This window comes from Pithys albifrons, chromosome 6 (assembly GCF_047495875.1).
Source record: "Pithys albifrons albifrons isolate INPA30051 chromosome 6, PitAlb_v1, whole genome shotgun sequence".
Lineage (NCBI taxonomy): Eukaryota > Metazoa > Chordata > Aves > Passeriformes > Thamnophilidae > Pithys > Pithys albifrons.
Genome location: NC_092463.1, coordinates 41,498,680 through 41,524,512, shown reverse-complemented (window position 1 = coordinate 41,524,512; position 25,833 = coordinate 41,498,680). Strand labels below are relative to the sequence as shown.

The 25,833-nt window shown below is 34.5% G+C and overlaps 1 protein-coding gene across 5 annotated transcripts in view; it reads right to left on the bottom strand.

The window, feature by feature from the left end:
* Positions 1 to 25,833, bottom strand: part of FUT8 (fucosyltransferase 8) — a 116,415-nt gene that overhangs the window by 14,770 nt on the left and 75,812 nt on the right. For all 5 annotated transcript variants that reach the window (XM_071558597.1, XM_071558594.1, XM_071558598.1 and 2 more), the window contains 3 exons: positions 20,855 to 20,969; positions 12,697 to 12,934; positions 587 to 833 (listed from right to left, as the gene is read on the bottom strand). In XM_071558597.1, the coding sequence (XP_071414698.1) occupies positions 587 to 833; positions 12,697 to 12,934; positions 20,855 to 20,969 (600 nt within the window). The remainder of the gene's footprint in view (positions 1 to 586; positions 834 to 12,696; positions 12,935 to 20,854; positions 20,970 to 25,833) is intronic.

Genomic DNA, 25,833 nt, shown 5'->3' with positions numbered 1-25,833 from the left:
ATGTTACATGACAGCAACCTTTCTTCCACAAGCTGCTCTTTACTGCCCACAGCAACTGTCCTTCTCTCTCCCCTATCTGCCCATACAGACCTTTCCAATTCATAGTTACCACTGAGAAACAACTGTGAAATCATCAGCAGGCACTCAAAAGGCATGCACCATGCTCATATGTAGCCAGTTGTGCCTTGCAAAACATAAGTTTTAGAATTTTTTCCTAAAATGTAGGAACTATATGCACCTGAAAAGAAGACCCAGACAGTAAAGTGTCTGAAATACAAGCTGTAAGGAAACTAAATTAAGAAATTCTGTATTACTAGACGTGGAAGGACATGTTAAACAACCTTCTATTGAGCTGTCTTTTATATATCAGTCCAACTGCAGGTAGACAAGTGTGCTGAAGAAGTACTTCTAATCAAGTTTTATTATGCACTGTTAAAAATAATAATAGTTTGATCTAGAAATCACATTCTCACCACAAAATACTCGAGGCTCTTGGATGGTCATTGTACAACAATTTTTCCTGAACAGAAACCACTATATACACATATTAAAGCACAGACAGTTAAAAAGAAAACTAAATACCCACCCGATCACTGGATGTTTGAAACCAAGTTTCCTTGTGGCTTCCTCTATTTCTTTTTCTAGCCAAGGCTGAGGACGAATCAAGTATTTCACAAACTGTGAAACCCACCACACTGCAGGATCCCCATGTACACGAATTAGTCTATCAGCCAAGTCTTCAGGGACAGCCAAGGGTAAATAGGGTGGCCGTGGATGTAAGCTGTCCACAATGGGAAGTTCCACCACCTGAACATCCTTATCATTAGCCTCACCTGTTTTAAAATACATACTAGGATGAGTCAAGTAGTTTACTTTATTAATGAACTTTACCATCGGCAAACAATATCCCAAACATATCAGCTAATCTGTGTCTTCAACTGCAAAAAGATAACCTAACCCTTGTACTTTTTCAAAATAGCATTAAAAAAATCTAACAAAAGTCATAGTTTTAGATTAGATTTATATATGAACTGTATCTAACAATGCACTCATGTACAACAAAATTGAAGATCCTTGATTTCTTAGCTGGTAGTTACTAAAGTACAAACTGTATACCTGTTTATCTACTCATTCCTTTTTATTAACAATTACACCACTACTGTGTGCTAAGGCTTACTTGGACAGACTCATTATCTAAAATGTCTCAAATTCAGTTCTTTAAAAATTAAACAGATATTTTAAGGCATAAGAAATTGTTAACAAAAATTAATTATGACTCTGCTGCTTTTTTGAATACATTTTGTTGCAGTAAATCAGCATTTCAAACATCATTACAACCACTGAATTAGCTATTTTGTTGATAGAAAAAGAGAATTCCTGGCTTGAGGAACTTAAACTATGACGATAAATAGTAAATTAAACAGATCAAGGAAAACACAAGCACTGTATAAGCATGAGATGTACATTCAGGTAAGAATTTGTTATCCTTTAATTACTAACTACAGCATGGGACAGACAGTTTAGATAGCCCTTCCATTCAGGGCTTAATAGCCACTAAGCATTTTTTAAGAGTTTTTACAAACTACACAAATACAAGTGTCTACATAATTCACAATTCAAAGCTATATTGTGAAATAAATTATAACACATGACAACATAAAACAAAGCATTACATTTTTGAAGCACTGAACATTTCAGGTAATATTTCTAGCGTAGTCATCTCCTCCAAAGTAATGCTTTCATTGTCTCCAGGGTTTACTGGCAAAGATGGTTAGTTCTCCCTTTAGTGCTCACCAGCCATGAAAGAAAACTGCTTTAAATATAAGCAAATCAAACTCACATAACTATTGATGATCAAGTAAACCTTACGGCTGAAAAAATCAATTCAGTGCAGGAATAACAAGTCAAAGAGTTTAAGAACAGTTAAAAATCCCAAAGGTTGGAACACTTTCATATGCACTAAAAATCATTTCTGTATACTTGAGACAAAGTCCTAGAAATATGATAACTGCATCATTAAGTCATACGTTGCCAGAATGCTACATTAACACCAGTGTGCATAACAAGACTAGCCAAAATTCAGCAGTAACTGCCTGAGACATAGTTATTTAAATAAGGAACGTTTGTTACGCTCAGGTATATTTTCAATTAATTTCTACTAGATTTGGAAAATCTGTTTTCCTAGATGTATCTATATGTTAATATTTAACCACCGCACTGTACAACATCATTGTAAAGGGATTTTTGAAATAATTTCCCATAGAATATGTACTACAGGCATGGATCATTTTAATTCAAGAAGTGAACTCTTATTTTTATCCTCTATTATATCACACGTACAGGAAAATACATAGTAAAAGTTCATAAATTTAGTAAAAATAGTGAGCATTTAAGTCTTCTTATAATATGATGCATAATATTTTGTTAGTATGACTTCAGAAGGCTGCAATAAATAAAGGCAGGATGAAGACAGGGAAGTGCTAAATCTGATGCAGATGTGAAGTATTAGGCAGAAGTTTAAACAAGATTTTTTTTGTTTGAGAATGGTATGAAAGAATACTTGAGGTTCCATTCTTTTTATCCTTTCCCCCTTAACTGAGACAGGCTAGGAAAAGGGTTGCAAAAGAAGCAACAGCAATCTTAGCCAAGAGGAGAAACAAAAGACTCCAATCATAAGTTAGAGATGGAAATTCACTGCAAACTTTTTGAGGGGAAAAAGCAGAGATGCAAAGGTTCATATTAAAAAGGTGGCTTTTTTATTAAGTACAGTATCACTCACAAGCTTTTAAACTTCATTCTATCACTAGAAAAATACATTGGTGTGTAAAGACAGTCATTTGGAAAATATTGCTACTGGTAAAGCTGAGCCATCATCTAATCTACTGTTTGACATTTCAACTCCAAAAAGCCCAATTCTAAACCAATTTTAACCCAATACATTGTTCCATCCTATTTAAAGGATAAGAATGTGCTTCTAAAAATTTCCACGGGCCATTTCAAGGTTTTGAAGAAAGGATTGGCCAGAAATAACTAGGAAAGCTCTCAGCATATATGGCAAACCATACTAAAATATAGTATCCCAATGTGTCTTAATCACTTTACAGCCCTCAGGACTTACATGATTCTTCACTATTTGGTGTAACTTTACTGCCTGTCTAGTTTTCAGATTTAATCTTTGTCCTCCTAATTTAAAGCTCATTTAGAACCTTTTGCTATTTGTATCTTTCATGTCAACTTCTTAAAAGTCTGAAAAACGCTGGCTTGGCTCAGAAAAACGTTTGGAATTTTGTCATTTTAGATAAGCTTACTTTGCCATTTGAACATTTTTCTTTGTACAATTTTCATACAAAAATTTTGAACTTGGTTTCTGATTACTTTCTCACTAGTGTTCCACTTACTAATTTTTTAATCATCCTTTATGTAACCAAACCTTTTAAGGCAGGTAGGTGTTGAATACACTTGGTGCAATTCTGATTTAAAGAACCTGAAAATACCCAGGTTTCATATGCCATATGGATAGTGTTGTCCCATTTGTCATCCCAAGAGGCTGATTCTTGATAGCTTCAGGAATGAAAAAACAGAAGTTTTCAAATATGCCAACATGCCTCTTATTACTTTTCTCAATCCAGCACTCACAAGGCTTTTTTCCTGCATCCTTTCCTCTCCTCTCTTGCACAACTTTTGCATCTACCTTCACTTGCCCTCATGTCTCTTACCACTACCACTCTCTGTGCTGTTTGCCTGTTAAAAAGTGACATCTGTGATCAGTCATTGCTTCTCACTTGCCCACAGGCCTGACTGTTGACTTCAGCGTCTCTATACACACAGAGTCTATTTTGATAACTTTTCAGCAACCTTAACAAGAACTATTTCTCTTGGTTAAATTTGGCCAAAATTTATCTAATATTCAGAACTTGTACTAAGTTAAGATTAAAAAGAAAAAGAGCAGATAGAAAGGTAAAGCATGACAACAAAACTTTTGCTCTCTCAAGACACTTGTCTAAAATAATTCTCTGCCAAAGATACTATTTTATTAGTTCCCTCCTAAAAAGTAAAACTTTAATGATAGCTTTTTCGCTTCGGTAAAAACCTTAACTTCCAGAGCTCCTGAACAACCAACATGTCTTTGTAATGCAAGTAGCTTTCAATAGTATTTATCTTCCCATGGCATTCTGGTTCTTTGAAAATCCTATCCACAATCAGAACCACAGACTGATGAGATTTCAGTAAATGTTTTCCCTTTTGGACTTAATGGAAGCCTGAACTGAGTGTAATGATTTCTAGACTTGGAATAGCTCTCTAACAAAACTATAGCAATAGCACCTACTGATGCCTTTAGAGCTTCCATTCCCTTTTTAGCAAGCTCAGGAGAGCTGTTTTATAAAGACCTATATTTCTGTTTCACTCTATTGAAAACTTCTCATCACTTATTAGAAGGGGTTTTTTGTGGCAATTGTCACATCACTTTGAGAGAACATTAAAAAGTAAAGATTTTTCCCTTCCTCAATTGTTTAGATACTCAGCATGCCAGCTGGAAAGTTTACAGGTGAAATGATTGTACAAATTGACTTCATATAACAGTCATCAGACCATCAAACTAAGAAAAAATCAAGAAGCTTACTAGTAATTTGTTTCCTTTTATCTTTATATATTTAAACTGCTTTTGAACACTGCCCTGTTACATCTCAACAGCCTATATGAAAGGGGTACCTGCCTAAGAGGAGCTCCAATTCCCTGGCTACCAGAAAATATAAAATGTATTTGCAGAGGTAAATACACATTTATAAATGCATATATAAACTTTTATAAATGTTATCCAAGCTAAGTCATTCAAGTAAACAATAACAAGAGTTGACAATTTAAAAGTAAGATCTTACATAGAGAAAGCTGAAATAACTTAGGAAAACATAAAGAAGACCTTTACAGCAATATTGAAGAAAGACTAATTTTGGATTTGATTTCAAATAATTCTGCTGAAGCTTATTCTCCATTTCAGTCTAACATTAATTACTATATACTTGAAAATACTTTTTTTGTATATCAGGTTATTCTTTCTGGAATAGAAGATAGATTACTTTTATAATAATCCTTCAACAGCTTCCCGACTTATCTCTTGCATTAATATGTGGATTGGACATACACTGGAGCCTTTAACAAGCATGTATAAGCATGTAAAAAAACAAGACAGCATACAGACAATACTTCATATCTCATGACCTAGAAGTTTGCAACCGGTCATGAGAATGGAGTTTAATATTTGCAGTTGGCTGTCCAAGCATCTAGTGGAGAGGTGCTCCCAGTTTAGACAAGATATTTACTGTCTTTTTGAGCTAGTGGTTTATAACTCCCAGTCTTGCCCTAATTTGAACAGTTGTAAGACTCATCTTTCAATGAATTAGTAAAAGTATCTCCATATGCAAGTCCAGATGGAACACAACTCTCAAGGTATGTGTAGACAAAAAGACATTTTAGTTAGCCATAAATAAAACAGGAGACAATGAATCTGGTATATTGTTTGAAATTCATAGCAGTAAGGCACACGTCACCTTAACAATCCATCTGAAAGAAACAGGGATGCCTTCTATTTTATATGGCCTACCAACATGAAAGGAGGAAAATCAAGAGTGTAACTGAAATAATGGAAAAGGAATTTTTTCTGGTCTTCAGTCATAGGGGAAAATGTAATGCAAGTATTAATTAAAAAACCAAGATAAATCACATACAAATATGTTTTATCCATAACTATTATAGTACTAAACTATTATTAATTTGCACAATACTGGAAACTTAAACCCACTACTATTTCTTACAGGAGTTAAGGGTACTTGCAAACAAAATACCTGTGTTGTTGAGGTTTGTCAAAGTATTTATGTGAGAGTAGATAAAAGAAAATAGTTTCTAAAGATTTCTCTAGAAAACATTAACACAATGGCATTTACGGACATGCAATGCCAGAAATACTCTATTCTAGTAAATATTTTTCTTTGAATATTAAATACTTATTGCTTGATATGATATGTTAACAAAATAAATGTGTGTCTTCCAATGTGGGTAGGAGACAAATGCAATAAAATGAAGCTTTTCAAATTTTTTCTCTGTTCACAACACTAGAAAGAAATCAGTGGTCTGACAGCCTAAAGATTGAGACATAGATATATAAAATTCAAGAAAGTATTTCTGCCTTAAAACTCTTATTGTAGCTTTCAGTTATTTCACATGGTGAAAAAACTGTATTCAGAATCATTTGCCTACAAGCATCTTTTCAATATGCATCTATATAAAAATGTATCTTGAGAATTAGCTGACATTTTTTGGTTTGTTTTTAGGGGCTTTTTTGTTTTTTGTTTGTTTTAATTCATTACTCAAAGCCAAAAAGATAAAAACTTTATAGGATTTGGTGAAGTTATACTGAAACAAATGAAATGTCCAGCCTTGCACTACAGTCTCTATATAGAATTAATGGTACCTGCATTAACAGAAAGAACAACCCCCATAATAACTGATACATTCCCAAGTATCAGGGTGATAACCCACAGTGCTGAAGCTGCTCTGGATTGTCTTACACCTGGAAATGGTGCTAGCTACTTTCAAGATGCAGGAAGGATTTGGATGAAATGTTTGCATGACTGGAATTTAACTCCACAATTGGCAGTTCAGATTACCTTTGTTTAAAGATTAATTAAAAGCAGGTAGTATTACTTAACCACAACACTGTAATGACCAGTATAATACATTAGAAAGTAAATTGAAATTTGAATGCAGTTTATAATTCCCCAAAAATCTAAGAATGTTTCAGTTTGGATTGAAACTTATGCAGCCAAACAAAGAATTCAGATTAACATTTGAAACTTTGTGAAGATTGCTTGAGATCTAACATACTTCGGAGGTAATTTTACTCTCAATTTACCTCATGCTGTCTTTTCATATTCAAAAAAACCAGAGTTTTTTCTCATTTGAACACAAAGGACACTAACAGTCTTCCCTACTGTGCATGTGGCAGTACAACTTTTCAAGTGCAGTATGGTTACCTTAAATCAAATGAACTCTAATAGTAGTCCAATTTGTAGCATTTTGCTTATTAAACAATTCTTAGAACAGTGATAATTAAGTAAAAAACCTTTTTTACAATTTGTAATGGAAACTTTGCTTACCAATCTGTGATTTATCATCTATGACTTTTAATGTTCATGAGAAAAGTTTGCACTTAATCACTAACCTACTAGTAGCAGTTTCACTGCTACACTGGGGGCAACATCAATCTTTTAGGAAAATGGAAAAGTCATGCTTGAAGAGGTAATATTTCATAAGAACAGCAGAAAATCTGTGATCAAATACGTGATCAATTATTACCACTGCATAGAACAAAGCCAAGAATCCTTTTTGCCCCCTCCATGCTCTCCTTAGATTTCTAAATAACAGGAGTGTTTTAGCATTCCCTTACCAAGAAATGTAGGGAAATAAGTCTATGCTATTTCAAAAATAATTATTTCAGTGGGAACATTTAGGTTCTCTTCATTCACTTCAACACACTTAAACAATTGTCATTGAACAATGTGTTTGCCAGTCTGCTTATGGTCCTGCCCATGCATGGAACTATTATCAGTCAGGTGTGTTCTATAGAGATGCCAAATCTTAATCTAAATTAACAATGACATAAGGAGAACTCACTTTATAAAATCCCCACATATATGCTTCTTGAACATTATTGGATAGATAGCACAGTTATATACATCAAACATTAATGAAATACACACGTTCTAACGTCTGGCACCAGAAAATTGACTTAACAACAGCTGTATTTAAAGGAAAGTATTCCCCACTTTTCTCCCATCCTGCTAAAAAAGTACTGCTGACATGGAAAACAACCTCCAAGAACACCATTATTTTAAACAGAAGAGACTTTATGTAATTCCTCATACAATTAAACGAGAATCAACAGTACACTTAGACTATGTAAATGACTTAATTAGAATCAACATTCAGTTGGTGGGCTTGATTGATTATAGCATCAAAGAGCACACAGATGTATTTTATGATGAACTTATTAAAATACAAATTAATTCAGTTTAGTATGGTAGATTTGGGATTGCACAAGGGAACTTCATGTCACAAGTTGTAAGACAATATTAAAAGTATTGCTACAAAACAAAAAAAAACAAAACCACTGAAAAACCAAAGGCAAACATGTAAAAAAACCCCCACAGAAATAAATCTAGTTACAAGAAATGACTGTATCTCCTGTAATTCCAAGTTCAAATAATGCAAGCTTTTCTGCTTCTGGACATGTTGCCAAAATAGGGGTCAAGAGCAGCAGCAAGTTGTTGTTTAAAAACAGACCTCATTTCCAACTGTCCAACCACATCTTTGTCTAAAAGTAGAAACATTTACCATGTGTCTATAAAATGTGGCAGGACCAGCCTTTAAAACTTGCTTCATTTTAGAATTGAATTATATTCTTTAATCTCCTACTGTAAAGCAGATTTTTATGGCCTTGAATCAGTGTAGGACTTCTTCAGAATCCTTTCATATTTTACAATATCCATTTTGAAGGCCAGATAACAGAACAAGACAGTGTCCTGCAGCCTATCATTGCTCTGCAAAGCAAAAATAACTTCTTGCTATTACTCAATAACCCTCCACTTAGACATGAATAAGGATCACACTTTGCTCCCTTAGGCTATTGCATTGCTCTGAAAACTCAGACCTATTTCATTAAAATTCCAAGGTCCTTGTAAGAGTTACCACTTCGCAAACATATTTACATGTTTACACACACAAATGTCTTTATACAGAGCATCTTACAAGGCATCTCAAGGACAAAAAAATCTACACAGTATCCGTAGCTTGATTTCAAGATTAACACAACTGAAAAACGGAAAATACAGATATTGGTGTTACGCTCTGTTCTCTCAAATCACCATTCTCCAGTATGCTTCACAGAAATGGAATTTTCTTGAATGAAAATGTAAATAATGAAAGTCACTGTATAAAAATTATATTAGTAAATAGAAACAGAAATGGATCCATTTTTTCTGCAGGATTTTATAATGAAGATTGAAACATGGGAGCACAACAAAATTCATACAATTGTATGCAAGTTAAGGGGTTTTTTAGGTCAATACTAAATATTCATCTGACTCACACAAAAGAAAAACTATTCTCAACAAATATCTAGTTCATGGAATGAAATTTTTATTTATTGCAATTAATTCTGCACAACTTTTTATGGTTTGATTTTGCAATTTTTATTTAGTCCTTTTGATTACTGTTGCCTGATAGGCTTTAATAAATTAAAAATTCATTTTGTGTACCCACAGCATCTTCTTTCTTGAATTATACATATAAACATATTAGTTAATTCATATTTTAAGATTATAGTTCAATTAATACTTAAAAGCTGGAACTATCAACAAATGAAGAGCTCTGCCATTTTTTCCCCTCTGGGTATCCCTTCCTTAAAAGCATTAATTCATCAAACCATAGCTAGAGGCAGCATAATCAGAATGCAAGGGTAACTACAGGAAACCTTGTTTCAGGTTTCTTTTTCAAGTTATCTTTCATCTTACTGGTTTGTTGGCCTTATGGGAAGGAGCACATACTGTTATTTAAAACATGTAGATGCCTTCTTTACCTCCACATCCCTTCATTCCCATCATGAAATGAAGATATTACTTCTAACCGTACATTAATCTGTCCTTTCTCTTAATCTGTTTTCTTTTTCCATTTATTGTATGATTCCATTTCTTTTATTTAGTTATTTTGCAACTGAAAAATGGTAAGAGGAGGCTACTCTGTTTTATCATGTTGCAATGACAACAGAAGCTGGCTATCTAATTCTGTAATAAAAACACCTTCACAAATTTCTCTGTATTTTGGCTCTTATTACTAGGAAATCATTCATGCTTCTTATAAAAATTCCTAACTAAATTATTAATGAAGATTTTGACCATAGATATCACAGGAAAAATGAACTACAAGTAAGATGCAATTATAGGCAAGATAAAATTTTAAAATTAAAAAGAGCATGCATACAACCATCTCCTATTAAGATTTTATTTCCTTTAGAATGAAATAAAGGAAAATTAAAAACTATGCCAGACTGTAAAATAGCTGCTGTATTTACAAAAACCCTCTGAACAGAATTCTCAATTTCTAATATGTTTGAGCTGGAAAAGCTGAACTTGATTTTAGAAATACCACATCAAACACAAAGAACAATTCCTGCCAGGCATGACACGAGCTGAGATGACCCCTAATTCTCTGCACAGATAAGAACATGCTTTACTAATCTTTTGCTATCAGACTGATACCAGGTTCCTTATTAAAATTCACCCTACTTCCCAAATTTCTAAAGCAAGCTTAGCTTTTATGCCTAGTTATGAGAGGACTGGACAAACAAAATTTCATAAACATATGTATTCTCAGCTTAAATAAGCCTCTTAATTCTTTGTAGAAGATAGTAATATCTAAATTATTTCACTGAAGATAAACTTCAGAAACTTCCAAATTTTGCACTGCTAATAAAATAAAATGTCATAGAGAGGCAATTTAATTAAAAAGAAGACAGATATATGTACAGATTTAAACAGTTTTGTCATGAAGCACATTTTACTGAACTATTATCTATGCAGGTCTGCAAATTACATGAGAGCAATTATTTTAGATTATATACTTTTCTTTTTGCCTACTTCTATAATTTACATTAAAATCGTGTTAAAATTATTCCTTTGTATGAATATTTTGGAAACACACAAATAAAAAACATTTTTTATTAAAAATCCCTATATACAGCATAGTAAGTATACTTCCTAGAAGAAACACTGAAATGGAAATTTATAAACGTCAATGCACTTTTATACATTTCTTTTGAAAATCTGGAAAATCCCATGCTGATTTCAGAATTTGCAGAGAAAAAAAATTAAATGTGTGCTGCTAACTAAAGTTAAGAATTTCAGACTTATCTGTCCCTGCAAAGATACAGGGAATAAAATAAACAAATTTATAAGTAAATAAAAATCCATATAAATTTAGGGAGACATAAATATACAGAAATCTTGAGCAAGATAGAATGTCTTCCAAATTTACCAGCAACTAAGAATCCAGTGAAGATTCCTACTGAAGCCATATTGAAGCTAGTAATAGAGATCAATTGTCACTATCATTCTTCCTCAGTGACCATGCCATAGCAGAAGATTAGAATTTAGTAGTTTACACTTTGTGTGGCTAATCAGTAGGCTAACTCTAGAAAGATCATCTTTCATAGCTGAATGTCTTCTACCTCTAGAACATCAACTCAGATTAATGGCATCCATTATTTTTTTTAAAAATGGATCACATTAAGATATTTCATGCATTCAGACTTCAATGCATTCATCCTGCTCTAGAAACTAATTGGGGAAAAAAGAAATTAAAAAAAGAACTGAAATTGTAGGAAACATTATTTGTGCTTCTATCAGCAAGAGCCTGTATTGCAGGAAATCACAATCTATTTTAACAGATTTTCATTAAAATATATAGTCTTGAAAGCCATGTGGTCATAAGTGCACTAGAACACTGGTTTCCAGCTTATTATGCTAAATAGTTGCTCACAAAACTAATGGCATCTAAAGTCACAGAGAGTGGTCTGCCAAGAACCATGGCCAGATGGTCGTTTCACTTGCTAACTTAGTCAAACATGAATAAAACTTCATCTGGAGATTTGGAGTTCCCAGTATCAGTTTTTCATTCCTAGTTGTCCTTATAAAAAATTCAATCATTTCTAACAAATATCTTTTGGAAAAAAAATCTCATTCAAAAAACCTGCTAGGACTCTCAAACCAAAGTTTTGTAGCATCTTTAAGCTTTGAACACAGATGTTATTTCAATGTGCAAATATTGTTTCAATGTGTAAACACACAAGTAACTTTACATACAATCTGTAAATTTGATTTTGTAAATCTGAGTAAGTTAATTTCAGATCTGTAAAACTTACTATTTCTTATATTCTTTAAGTTTCTATATGCAGTGGGTATGCAGTGTTTAAGTGAAAAGACTGAAATTGTTTTGACTATCAGTCACATGGAAAAATAAGAATTTTAAAATAAATGTTGTTTACTTTGGGACAAAGATATCCGATCCTCCAAACATCAATGTCCATCTACCTATTCTAGGCACGTTGTTCAGCCTGGAATAAGAATGGATCAACTTCCTGACCTACAAATAAAATGCATTTTTAACACTGCTACTGGTTTTACAACCTGAATTTTAGATCTGTTCAGTTTGCATTAAGAATTATTTCAGCTATTTCATTATTTTGTTGTGGTGTGATTATTGCATACCATTTACTTTATATTTATTTTGCTTGATATTTGAAACATACTTTATTTTTTATCATCAACAACCTCTGTTTAATACTCTCTTCCCCCAAAATTCAATTAATATCTGGCACACAATGCAGGTGTAGACTGCTGAAGGATTATAATTTAAATCTGGAATATAAAACTTTTTTATTAAAAAACTCTGCTGAAGCAGAGATATCTCAATAAGGAAAATGGGTTTTTTCAATAAAACGCACAAATAAGATGTAGAAAATGCTTACACACACAATTGCAGTCATAGATATTATGCTCCACATAACACTAAAAAGACAATAAAATGACTGAACATGACTGAATCCATAAAAAACAAGGAGAAATTATCTGAGTTATTAAGTCTTACCTGACCAGTGTCCAGTGGTGGAACCTGATCTATCAGTACACGTCTCGCTCACGGGCCTAAATACAGTCTCCCAGCCACCGGTAGCATAGCGCCAGTTCTGGGACTCTAAAATGAGCGTTCGCTGCGTGCCATAAGCAATCATGAAGCAGTAGACTACATGATGAAGTTGACAACCATAGCCACAGCCTTTGTTGATATTACAAACAAGTTTCTTAGCTTTGCTGCAATCCTTCGGGTTCTGTAAGTATGGATGAGAAAGTGGAGCTGAAGAGAAGATACACACAAAGGCATACTTTTTTCTGAAAAGCTGACAAATGTCATAAATCACATGAGCCATCCTGCTATAATACATCTTGTATTAAAACGGATGAGTAAGCTTCAGTTCCATGAAAATTTTATGTGAATTCTTCACTGAACATGAACAGTTATTGAACATACTTCACTATCCTAATGTAAAACAGAATATCTTCAAGATTTTAAATTACTTTCTCATTTGTAAATCTGTCAGAATAAGCCAACATTTGGACTCAGAGTTCACATTTCATCAACATGATTTTCAGTGTTGGAATGCTTTTTCCTTTGGCATTTTTCCAAGTTTGTTAGTTCTCTTACAATAAGCATGGATGTCATCCAATAACAGAAAATTTCCACCTGCCTACATGGTACAGAATAAAACAAATGCTTATTAATGGACTACTTCCCAGACTAACTGACCACATACCAAAGACAGAATATAAAACACATACCTGAGCAGACTGATAAAGGACAGAATTTATTCTGCATGCACTATCCATAAAACAATATACTTCACTTTCACAAACCAAAAACCCATAATGCAGGAGGCAAATGCCTACACTATATGATCATCACCATGGCTCGGCTTCGCGAACAAAGATTTGGGAAGGGCTCTACCCATGCTTGCTGCAAGTGTGCTGGTGGCTAAACATTATATGAACACTATGTTTAAAAGTACAAACTAAGAAAGATTTTAACATGTGTGGACAACACATCAACATAGTAAACAGAAGGTTTTCTTTCTGTAAAATATAGAGCTTTGCTGCATACATTCATACTTCATGCCTCTAGATGTCCTCCTAAATTCTAAAGAGGTCTTCCATGAAATCTCTAGGATGAAAGTTAGTTTCAAAGATGCAAGAATACTCAGATCTGAGCATCAGTATAAATTCTGTTTCTCTCATATTTAATCAACTTTAAATAAAAATTTCTGTTAACCTGCAACAAATTGAATTCTTTCCAAAAAACAATGATCTCTGCCTGGAGACCTGAAATCCCTCCTTCAAGTGATCTTAAAGATAATCTGAATATTCTGAGTACTAAAATATTTTTTAAAAATTTAATTTGTCCATTCAGTTGCGTAAAGGAGGAGAGAATAATTCAGATGTGGGGAAAAAACCAAACCAACAAACAAAACCCCAAACTCAAGACCCTACAATATAACTTCAGCATTTTATTTTTTTCATTTTAAGGAAAATATATCTGATTCAAAGCCTAACTAGGTATGAAAATAATAAATTAAATTAAATTTCCACTCCTAATTTTTGTCCCTCAAACTAGTACTTTTTCTATCACAAATCTAATGGATAACTTGAGAGTAAATCTATCTCTGAAACTACAACAATTGTACTTCCAACAGTCTACCAGGAGAGAAAGAAGGGAGTTCCAACATTTTGTGCAGGTCCACATAGAAAGAATTCCATGAAACACTACCTCCTCATATCATTACTATTACTAGTATTATAATTTTATTATTATAATTATCATTAGTATTATCATATTTTACTTAGTTTCAGTTGTTAAACTGTTATCTCAACCCATGATGGGGTTTCTTTGTGGGATTTTTATGTATGGTTTTTTGTTTGTTTTTTTTTTTTTCCCTGATTCCCATCCCTGTCCCACCATGCAGGAAGCGGAGTGAGTGACTCTCTGTGTGGTACTTTGTTGCCAGCTAGAGTAAAGCCAAAACAGTATTTTGAAAGGATAATCTCTGAGAATTTTTAGGAAATACCAGTAGATGGTATTTTTTACACTTGCAATTACCTTCAAATGCCTGTGTCCTCTTGAAAATTAAAGCATCTAATCAATGGCATATTTGAAGTTCTGTCAACTTTTAAGGTGTGCCCTTCTAACTTCATTTCATGAAAATGCAAGCTTCATATAATAGCTTATGAACAGTATTACAGAAATCAAGTAGGAATCACATAATGAAATACAGTTTGATAGAGTGACTGCTTATCAATGTTAATATAATGCACTAACTTGGATCTTAACATTAGTTGAAGACTTAGGTAAAAGCTATAATATTAGTGTGTGACTTAATAGGAAGCTAGTTAAGCTAATTTCTTTAGGACTGTGGGATTTTTCAAACTGCCATACTCAAATAGCAAAAAAGACAAGGCAGTATTTGAGCTTCATTTATCTACTGAGAATTTAAAAAGAAAGGGATGTAGAGATACTTAGATATGTTGCGATTTCAACTGCTATTTCCTGGAAAAGGTGGAATTATTAACCATCAATAAGGAAGAAAAATTATATTGCATCCATATAGCTCATGTGTTCTTAAGCCAAAACTGCCAACCAAAGCAACCCATAAAGGTACTGAGTTGATAAAGCATAACAGTCAATTTCAAAACCAGTGAAGTCTGAGATTTTTCCTCCTGGCACAAAGTCACAGAAAAGGATTATAAATTTCTGATTTGAATGAGCAGTGAACTCCGTCCTCAACCCTAAGAACACTGCTCATCACAGACTCCTATATCCAATCAAATAGTCTACACAATCAAAAGAACAGTGGAAGGGACCACTAGGAATGTCAAGCCCTGTAATGTAACAGCCACACAGCTGCAGTAAAACTAACACACACATACCCAAAAAAAAACCAGAAAAAAACCCCCAAAAACCCCAACCGAACAAAAAACACTCCCAAAACCTACACAAAAACCCTACAACTGACCAATCACACAAAACATACTTCAATATGTAGAAGATTAGATTATCAAGCCACGCCAGAGTGGACAAAGTGGAGGTAAACTCTCCTCCTTAACATTTATTTTACTATACAAGAAATGACTGTGTTTTTTATAAATTCAACACAGTTCAATTGATTCAACAAATCACAACAGATTAGAGTGGACCGGATAAGCAGTCTATTACAAATCACTAGGTAACCTCATAAACACACACAGTATGATGCTCATTAACAAAGTTGTTCTTTTTTATGTTTTCAATTAATATTTTATTCCTTGATGCTACACAGTCTGCTAGAGGAGACAGTCCCATCCAAAACCTTTGGAAAATGCCATGTTTTGAGAGAATGATGTCAAGTTTCTTGTTCTAGTTACCACAAATGTAGTTCACACCATCTTTTATTCCCCTTTCTTTGTGATGCCACTTTTAATGGCTCCTTTTCATACCCACTCCCCTCAAGACCTCAGCAATGAAAAAAATCCAAACAAACAAAAAACCAAAGAAACTGCTAGAAATTCTTACAGCTGCTAGAAGAAAAGATTGTTCTTTCTCGAGTCAGAAATACTATGCATTTGATTTGAGAGACAGAGATTCTGCCTCTAATGCTGATTCCTCTGGTTTGCTCTTACCCTCCCACAACATACAAGCATCAGATGGAATAAAACACACAGATGGAGTAACCACACTATGCTCTTCAATCCACTATGTAGAATTCTAGAGAAAATCTCACATAGATCTCAGCAGTGATCACACTTTCTTAAGTGGTTATTATCCAAATACCACACATTCAGATCCTGAATTTATGAAGTAACCTTATGAAGAAAACCCAAGACATGCTTCAAGACACTTAAAAATCAAATAACTTTTCATTTTCACTTCTGATAGAAACTATTCAGTCCCTTTATAAACCATGCACAAAGAGTCAGAAAAATTGGCTCTTTTGTTTCAATTTTAAATCGATTTAAATCTATTTTGTCCAAAATGTTAACTTTTAAAATGCTTAGATTTATTCATATGCCTAAGTTTTCCTCTGTAGTATTACAGGGAAGGAATCAAATCCGGAGCCAGGCAATAAACTCAGCAATCTAGCAAAAATGGGAAAAGAACTGCAAACTGCAGATGAGCTTACAATATTAAAGTGAAGTATCAGGATTCTCTGCATTTGGAGTATATAGCAGAAAACTTTCAAATGATGTTAAGGATGCTGAGTCTATCACAGGAAAACAGCACCACTATATGGTCTGCCTATTAAAGAAATCATCTCTTCTCCCAGAACACTGCCCATACAGACATATGGCTGAAATCATTCAACTAGTGTTCTTCTTCACCATAAAAGCAGTAAAAGCTGATAGAGAATTTTCTATCAGAATTTTTCTACTCTGTCTTTTAAATTAGTTTCAATCAACATCATCAGCATACTGTAACTGCCACAATACACTATAATTTGTTTCTCAAGAATGAAGTGGAGTAACTGGGAAAATATGTATTTTATTTTCTTGATTAAAGGATACAAGTTTACACTTTTCAAGACTTCAGTTGTGAGCTGGGCATCCCTTTGCATGTATGCAAATGCACAGAGCTTTTTGTTATTATTGTTATCATTTTAGCATGAACACTTTAATTAAAAATATATATCAGTCATTCTAATGTGAAGGAAAAAAGGATTTAATACACTTTAAGAAAGAAAAATCCCAGTGACACATTAAATCACCAAAAGTACTTGGAAACCGAGAAACCTCAGAATAAAATCTTGTAAGCAACTTTCTTTTCTTTGCAGACATATAAAACCCCAACTATATAGTATGAATATGGCAAACTAGGACTAGCATAATTAATGTGTTGTTGCATACTTAGTAACCTTTCTCACCTGCTTATATTTTTTAACCTTCAAAGCTGAACAAAATGTTTTGAATTTTTTTAAATCAGAGGCAAAAAATATTCTGCTATTGGGAGGCTGCATGCTGAATCAGAAACTTCCTAAAATAAATAGAACAAAAATAAGCACAAAAGAGAAGGGACAAAAAACTGCTGCCCTCATAATCATTTACTCACTTGATTACAGTTCTACAGGTGCCCTTGTCTGACTTCTCTCGCACATTGTCTTCCAGAGTCTGATAATAAACATCTCTGAAAATGAGGTCTTTTACTTAAGTGTAGGCTTCTAGCTTTTTAAATGTTGCTCTAACTACAGGGAACTAGTGACATGTAGCCTCATTAAATCAAATTTATGGTAATGTCATCCAAGTGAAGTAGCAGTCATCACTATTCACAATCATTCAGCTAAATGACTTCCCAGAGAGATGGCCCAAAATAATGCAGCTGTCACTGTTCAACATGTACGAGAAAAAAGCTATACAGTACTTCCATACTTAACTAAAAAAAAGAATTAAAAATATATTCCATATAAATCTTTTTGGCATTGAGTTGAGGAGCAAGGGTTGTTGAATTTTTTATTGTATTTTATTTTACTTTTTAATCTAGATATATTATTAATAAAGGTATATATGTGTGATTTCAAACCACGGACTGCTTTACATTGCTGCTTATTTGCTAAACCCAAGAACTTCGTACTCCTTTTGATGACTTGCACAGTTACTATAATAAAAATATCAACACTTCTCAAAGCTAGAATTACATTTTTTGGAAAATACATACCGCCCTTCCTCAGTTTACAGCACAAAGACAATTACAAAGGAAACACATGTCCCTCCTGTATAATTTCTAGACCTTTTCATACAAAACAGTCACATGTAATTTCATGTGTAGCAGTAACACCTCTATATGTTTCCAACTTCACAAATGATGATTTATTAAAAACACAAAACAATGTAATTTCCTCTGCAATAGAGAAAATAGGAAAATGCTAATTTTTGTTTCTATAATGATTAAATTCATATTTAGAATGCATACTCAGTTCTGTCCACGAAAGAAATTTTATAATTGACCCCTTTTTGATAAATTCATAAATAAACCAGAAACAAAATGGTTTTTAAGTTGTAAGTTTAGCCATGTATGTCAGACCTATTTCTAATTCTGAATCCAATGCCACAACTTTCTGTAAATCACCTGCTCATGCTCACTGGCATGTTTCCTTCAAAGATAATGAGAATAAAGATAGCTACTTCTCTTGGAAGTGCCTAAGGATGCAACACACTTCCTGAAAGACTTTAACTACTCATACTGTTTGAAATATTAGGATTCTGTATGTGTTGTGATTTGGCATTGGTTTAATCCTTAAAATTGTTTCTACTTTTTTTTTTAATTAGAATAAATTAGCTCAACAGAGAGGAAAGCCCATTAACATAGATTATATGCATCTAAACAAATTTTAGGAGCACCTAACTGGGCTTCCTGCTTTTCAGCTAGTAGGTAAATTTATTTCAATTTCACCAGAAAATAATGTACACATTCATCTAATGCTTCAAATTTGAGCCTCTGCTCTCCTGACTCATTTTACTTTCGTTATTCATTATACATACTTGGAGGTCCCAATCTTGAACTATATCCTGAACACTGCAAACCATGCAACAGGAAGATAATCCCCCTCTAGAAACAGATATACGCCTAAATAAGACAACAGACTGATACTGTGCAAGACAAGGAAAAGGTAGAGAAAGGCTGTGTTTATCAGCATGAAAAGTAGTTACAGCATACCATTGCCAAACAGTGCCACCAAAAATGAAAGAACAAGGAACAGGTCTCAGGAAAGAGCTGAAGGAATACAACAAAGTGATGATCTCTGCATAATTTACAGGGACCTTTTTTTCTCTCAGATGGGTGTCTTTTTTTACTTAACATGCAACAAATACACAGCTTGGTCATAGAAGAGAAGGTTCCAACAGCTGAACTGTGAAATAATGAACATCGGAGAAACAAATTCAGCTATTTACAAAAGAGAAAAGATCAGGCATTAGGAGTGACCATACAAAACAGGTGCACACATGCCACAAAAAAGAAACCAAGTACAAATAAAACAGACTACATAAATATCTTTTTGGTCACTATATAAATAGCTGCATGCATTCAGACATGAAAAAAGTCTCAAAATCCTTCAGATCAAGTTTTATTTAAATTTTACACATGCACACAAGCACATACATTAAAAAGGCCTAATGCACTCATAAATACAAGCACCTATGAGAAGTCTCACACATCTGCTGAAATAGTCTATGACTAGACAACATACTATACTACAGTCACTACAGTCACTACAGTTTTGCATACTCATGTTTTCAAAAATAAATTTGTTCAGACGTTTGATACAAGGACTTTTACATTTTTAGTTGTAGCTCTGTGTAAGCATATTTATGCATTCTGATTCTCTAAGGAATTAAAAAAAAACAAAACAGAGACTTATCTTTTGTAATAAAATAAGAAATTGAAATAGGTAAGTACAGCCCACTGAAATCCATGGACCCACTTCCCCCTCAAAAGAAACCCTACACAAAGAAACAAATAAAGCAAAATAACCAACAACAAAAATCCAAACACCAAAGATTTCCTTGAAATACTATCTTCCACATGGATATAAAATAATGTTTGAAATAAATGTTATCATTTCTTTTCTACATAATTCATTCATATACCAGCATTCATTTTCAAGGATTGTGTAGCTATTCTATCACACGGCTATAGCTAAGTGCTACGTATATAACAAGAAAAAATGTTTACAGAATCACAGAACATGCTGAGTTGAAATGGACCCAGAGGGATCATTGAGTCCAACCCTTAGCCCTGCATGGGACCATCCCCAACAGTCACACCATGGGCCTGAGAGTATTGTCCAAACACTTCCTGAACTCTGTCAGGCTTGGTGCTGCCACCACCACCCTGGGGAGCCTCTTCCAGGGCCCAACCACCCTCTGGGGGAAGAATCTTTGTCTAATATCCAACCTAAATCTCCCCTGACACAACTTCAGCCCATTCCCTCAAGTCCTGTCACTGGTCACCACAGAGAAGAGATCAGTGCCTGCCCCTCCTCTTCCCCTCACGAGGAAGTTAAAACTGCAATGAGGTGATCCCTCAGTCTCCTCCAGGCTGAACAAGCCAAGTGACCTCAGCAGCTCCTCATGTGGCTTCCCCTCAAGGTCCTTTACCATCCTCATTGCCCTCTTTTGGACACACTTTAAGAGCTTGACTGAATTGCCTTGATTCAAAAGCTCTAGTCTCTTACCTGTAAATAAGTTATTCTCCTTTGTACCAAATCTGTTAGATCTTTGGCCTCTTTTTCTCGCCAATCTCCTGCTCCATCTGTTTGACTGAGGTAGTACAAGTCCGTCATTATTGACCTATAAACAAAATGGAAAACAACCTTAAAAAAATGTTAAACAATCTTAGCACTACTAAATTGGAGGATTAAATGAAAACAAAGATAAAGCAATATTTAAATTGCAGTCCCCAAAAGTTTCTTTGTGCCACCTCCTACTCCACAATGCAAACAGCAGGCAAAAAAGACTGACTGTGTCCTTCATCCAACATATGTTCCATATCCATGAGCAGTTACAGTATTAAACAGGGGATGGGTTAGGAAAAAATCTTGGGCATAAGATTTGCTTGACACAAAGCATTTGTTTCCAGTGTGCACTAAGGCAAAGGTAAAGGACAGTACAATTCCATGCTAGATACATTATCCAGCACAGGCAGTTAAATGCATCCCTGACATCCGATCCCGTCAGATCTCGGAAGCTAAGCAGGGTCAGCCCCGGATTAGTACTTGGATGGGAGACCTCCTGGGAAATGCCGGGTGCTGTAGGTTCTAGTCCCGAGGACTTCATTGGCACTGTCCAAGCTCGCTCGGCCGTGGCAGATGAACCTCAGGACTTAAATGGTGGGGCCAGTTCTGCGCACGCTGAGCCTCACCTAAAATACACTGCGCACACCCACGTGGGGACAGCCCTTCCCAAATCTTCGTTTGCGAAGCCAAGCCACACACACACATTATCCAGTGCCCCCACATGGAAATGCAGCGGTGATTTCTACAGTAACTTCTATTAAAATGCATTGTTACTTTGCCTCTTGCAAACACCTTACTATGCTTGTATAGAATATATTATCACAAGTGCCTTTAACACAGGTACAATATTCCTTCCACTTCTGTTATTGAAAAGTAACTACAGAATATTACACAGTTTAGTAAACAGTACTTTCTATGATATGGAGAACCTCCTGATTCTGGAAGAAGACAGCAATGTTCTGCCTGCTTATAATGACTGCATGATGCTAATACTCAAACAGAAAAGAAATTGAAAATTTAAAGCTTTTAAATAGATGCACATCCATACAAATTCGTACTATAAAACATGAATTTTGAGGAACTATCAAATACCAAATTGAGGTTATCCAATACACTAGAGAGTCTCTTCTTCTGGTTATGACATTTTGTTGGCCAAATAAGAGGATAAAGAACTCCTCGTCATAAGAAGAAACATTATATATGACATTTATTTGTTAAAATTAGTCAGATTATCCAAGATTACTGACTTTGTGAAAAGGAGTCCAAACACTACCACCTAAGAAAAGATTTTTTTTTATCTCTGTGGCTTTTGGGAGGAAATAAAAAACTAGAGGCAAATTATTCAAAGTGTTTGTTAAAATGTTAATGATTATTCTAAAAGCAAAAGGTACCCCAATTCAGAATCAATCATTTCAGAGGTTGTTTCACAGAATGAGAATATTTAAAATTGCTAAACATTTCCCCATAACAATACTAATGGTTTAAGTTTGAACCAGTTTTATTAATACTTTCATTGGAACTTCAGATGTTGTGATTTATTGCCTGAAATGCTTGGTAAGCCATGAGTTTGATCAGCTGCAACAGAACAAAGACAGAGAAATTAGGGAAGTGACAAAAAAAGAGTACAAGACAAGAATATTTCCTAACAACATTTGAAGAGGCCTTGTCATGTTGTTGGCAGCGCTGGTTAGTACTGGAACCACAAACGCAGTTACATGAGGCCATCCCTTGTAAACAAGCTTAGCAAGTGAGAGGGGAGCAAACTGAGCATCCCTATTAGGTAACTATTTGCAATGACACAGTATTTACAGAGATAAGTAAAACTGGAACAGACCCATCTTTATCAGGAGTTATCACATAAGCTTCTCTTGCTGATAACCATATTCATGGATCTGTAGTTTTTCACTCTCATGCACTCATTCCAGCCTTTACACCCATGCCTCTACACAGGGGACCAGTGACACTGGCTCACTATAGAGTACTGGTCTGCTAAATATTATACCCAAATTGTTCAGCAGCAGTAATCCTCACCTTCTGCCAATCAACTGGAAGAACTTTATCTACATTCTAATCTCAAACTATATAAACTGGATTCTCTTCTACAAGATACTTGAGCTTGAAACACTCTATTCCAGCTTTGCACAAAAATTAAATAAGTTAAAGTATCATCAGGTAACTAGTTTTAAATCAGTAGCTATTGAAGACACATAATACTCAAAGTAACATGCACACACAGTTTGGGGAGAATCAGAAAAAAACTAATGATGGAGTAGACCTAACGTAATGCATTATATACAAATAACTGGAGGTAAAGAGTCTGCTGCTCTGAAGACAGTGTTTTCCAACGTATGGAAAGCATTTAGGCTAGCAGACGTATTAGAAAAGGAAAACCATGCATTTTCTTGGGAATTCAAGTACATTTTTATTCCCAAAAGTGATGCAATCATGTTGGGGGTTTAAGAAAAAAACCATAAAGTTAAGGTCTAAACACTAAAAAAAACCCCAAAACAAACTTCTATCATTAAAAGCATCTGTGTAACCACACATCCATATTTTAAATATTTTCAAATGCTCTTTCACAAGCCTTAAAAAAGTCTTTCACGTCCTTGTGATGTAAGTAACAAGTAAACTCTCCTGTTACTTTACAGAAATATACTTCTACTAAATATGGACATAAATGAAAATAAAATGCTTACCAATTAAAAAGAATTTTCTCTCCAATACTAAGTAATTTTTACTATTTCTACAGAAAAAAGTATTGTCCAAATTTTGTATTATTGGCCATGGTGTCATGGTGTCCATAAGAAAGGACAGCAGGTAAGTTTTAATAATCAGCCATACAGATGAAATAGAATTACTTTCCACCACTACAGAGGTAAGATAAAGGATGAGAATATCCTTATACAGTCATAGTGGCTTAACACTTTAAGTAAAGGCAGCTTTGTTCAGTACAAACCATAAGAATATCAAATAATGTGCAGGAAATTTTCATCAGTTTTCAGTTAGTATCCACAATCTCAAAAAAAATTATAAAACTCTGAAGTAAACCAGGAATGGAAAGATCAACAGGTGTTATCATGATGGCTTATTGATGCAGATTTAGAAGAGACACAAATAACAAAGAGCAGGGGCAGGGTCAGTATCCATGTAGAGAGTTAAAAGTAGATAGACCAGTGATCCATGAGCCCAAGATAGCTACATGCAGACAAAAGATTAGCCTGCACAGGATTATTGGAGGCTATTGCAGGTGGTAAAATGCAGAAAACTTCAAACACTGGCACTGGAGATATTTAGTATGTCATAGTTGGTCTTTCATTGTGTTACTAACCAACAATATCAACTTGCTGCTATCATCATTTCATATCACAAAAAAAATCTCAGAGCTTCTCTTCAAAGCATTTTTCTCCTGGTAAGCAGAATGAAGGAAAAAATCTGGCTATGTATTTCATATGCACTTCATTGCCAAAATAAAGAGAGGCAATGAAGGGAGGGAGGGAGGGAGGGAGGGAGGGAGGGAGGGAGGGAGGGAGGGAGGGAGGGAGGGAGGGAGGGAGGGAGGGAGGGAGGGAGGGAGGGAGGGAGGGAGGGAGGGCGTTTTTAAAAATCAATCTAGATAATTATTCCAATCATATGGCAAAATTACATTTAAAGCTCCTAAAAACTTTACATTAACAAATAAAAACTAAAAGAAAAATCTGTGATTCAATGAAAATAATGTGAAAATTTGTCCAAACACTATGAATCAAATGTTGGCCAGATACCACAATAACCCTAATGACAGTTGTACCCTAGGAGGAGAAGGAATGAAACTCACTCAGTAACCGCCACCTTGCAAACAACTTATGTCAACAAAGGAAACAACCATGACAACTAGAGGATTAATTTGCCCTTTTTTATTAACTCTGAATCAAATAGTCTTTCCAATGTTAGGATGAAGTTACTCTCAACAGCACCCTTCCCTATAGCAACAACAAGAATACAATTATGTAATTCTCAATGCAGCAAACTGTGTTGGGCAACACTGTTTTTCAAACAGGATCAGTAGTGAAATACTTTACAAAAACATATGCAAGATTGGCACTCTCTGAGGGAAAAATCTACACAGCCCCAAGGACATAGCCAACAAATAGTGATGAAGGCATCCAACAAGAAGCACTATCTCACTTATCTCTTTCCTTACAAAGCTGTCTCATCATCTGATCACGACTCACCTCTTTTGTTTGCTTTCCCACTTAAGGACAGCATGGTAAACTGCTTTAAGTACTTACAAATTATTAATCTTTCTAATCCAAATATTAGATTATAATATGTATTAAAATTTCTAAAATACCTATTTATGTATGTATAGAAACAAGCAATACCAGCTTCAGTTGCAGTATTCCATTTATATAACTTTTTAAGGCAGCACTGTCAACAAAAGGGCATTTGGCAACTTTTCTTTAAAAAAATTCAACAAGTGCATATATACTTTAAAAAAAAACCAAAAGAACAGATGAAAACCCAGCAGTAACAAAAAAAAACAAAACAAAACAAAACAAACCACCAAAACCCTGTGAATTCTGGAAGCAAATGAGAGCATCTGATTTGCTCATTCCAAACTTATGCTATGTTCCTTTCAGGAGAAGAGACCAGACAGACTGTGTGGAGGGAAGATGAGACTGCTCCTTCCCTGGAGAGCTCCTGTGCATTGTAAGGGAAAAGAACTCCCCAGAGACAGCAGTGCATCACATGCCAAAGAATGTGCACACAAGGAACTGTGAGTTTTCCTGCAACTCACCCAGCAAGACTGAAAGATTAAAGGAAATTAAGTCAACAGTTTGACCTCAAAGGTGAAAGAAAAAACTTCCTTGGGACTAGACCAACCAACAGCATTCTGCAACACAAGATAATACTGTCGCTTGAAGGCAATATTGTACATA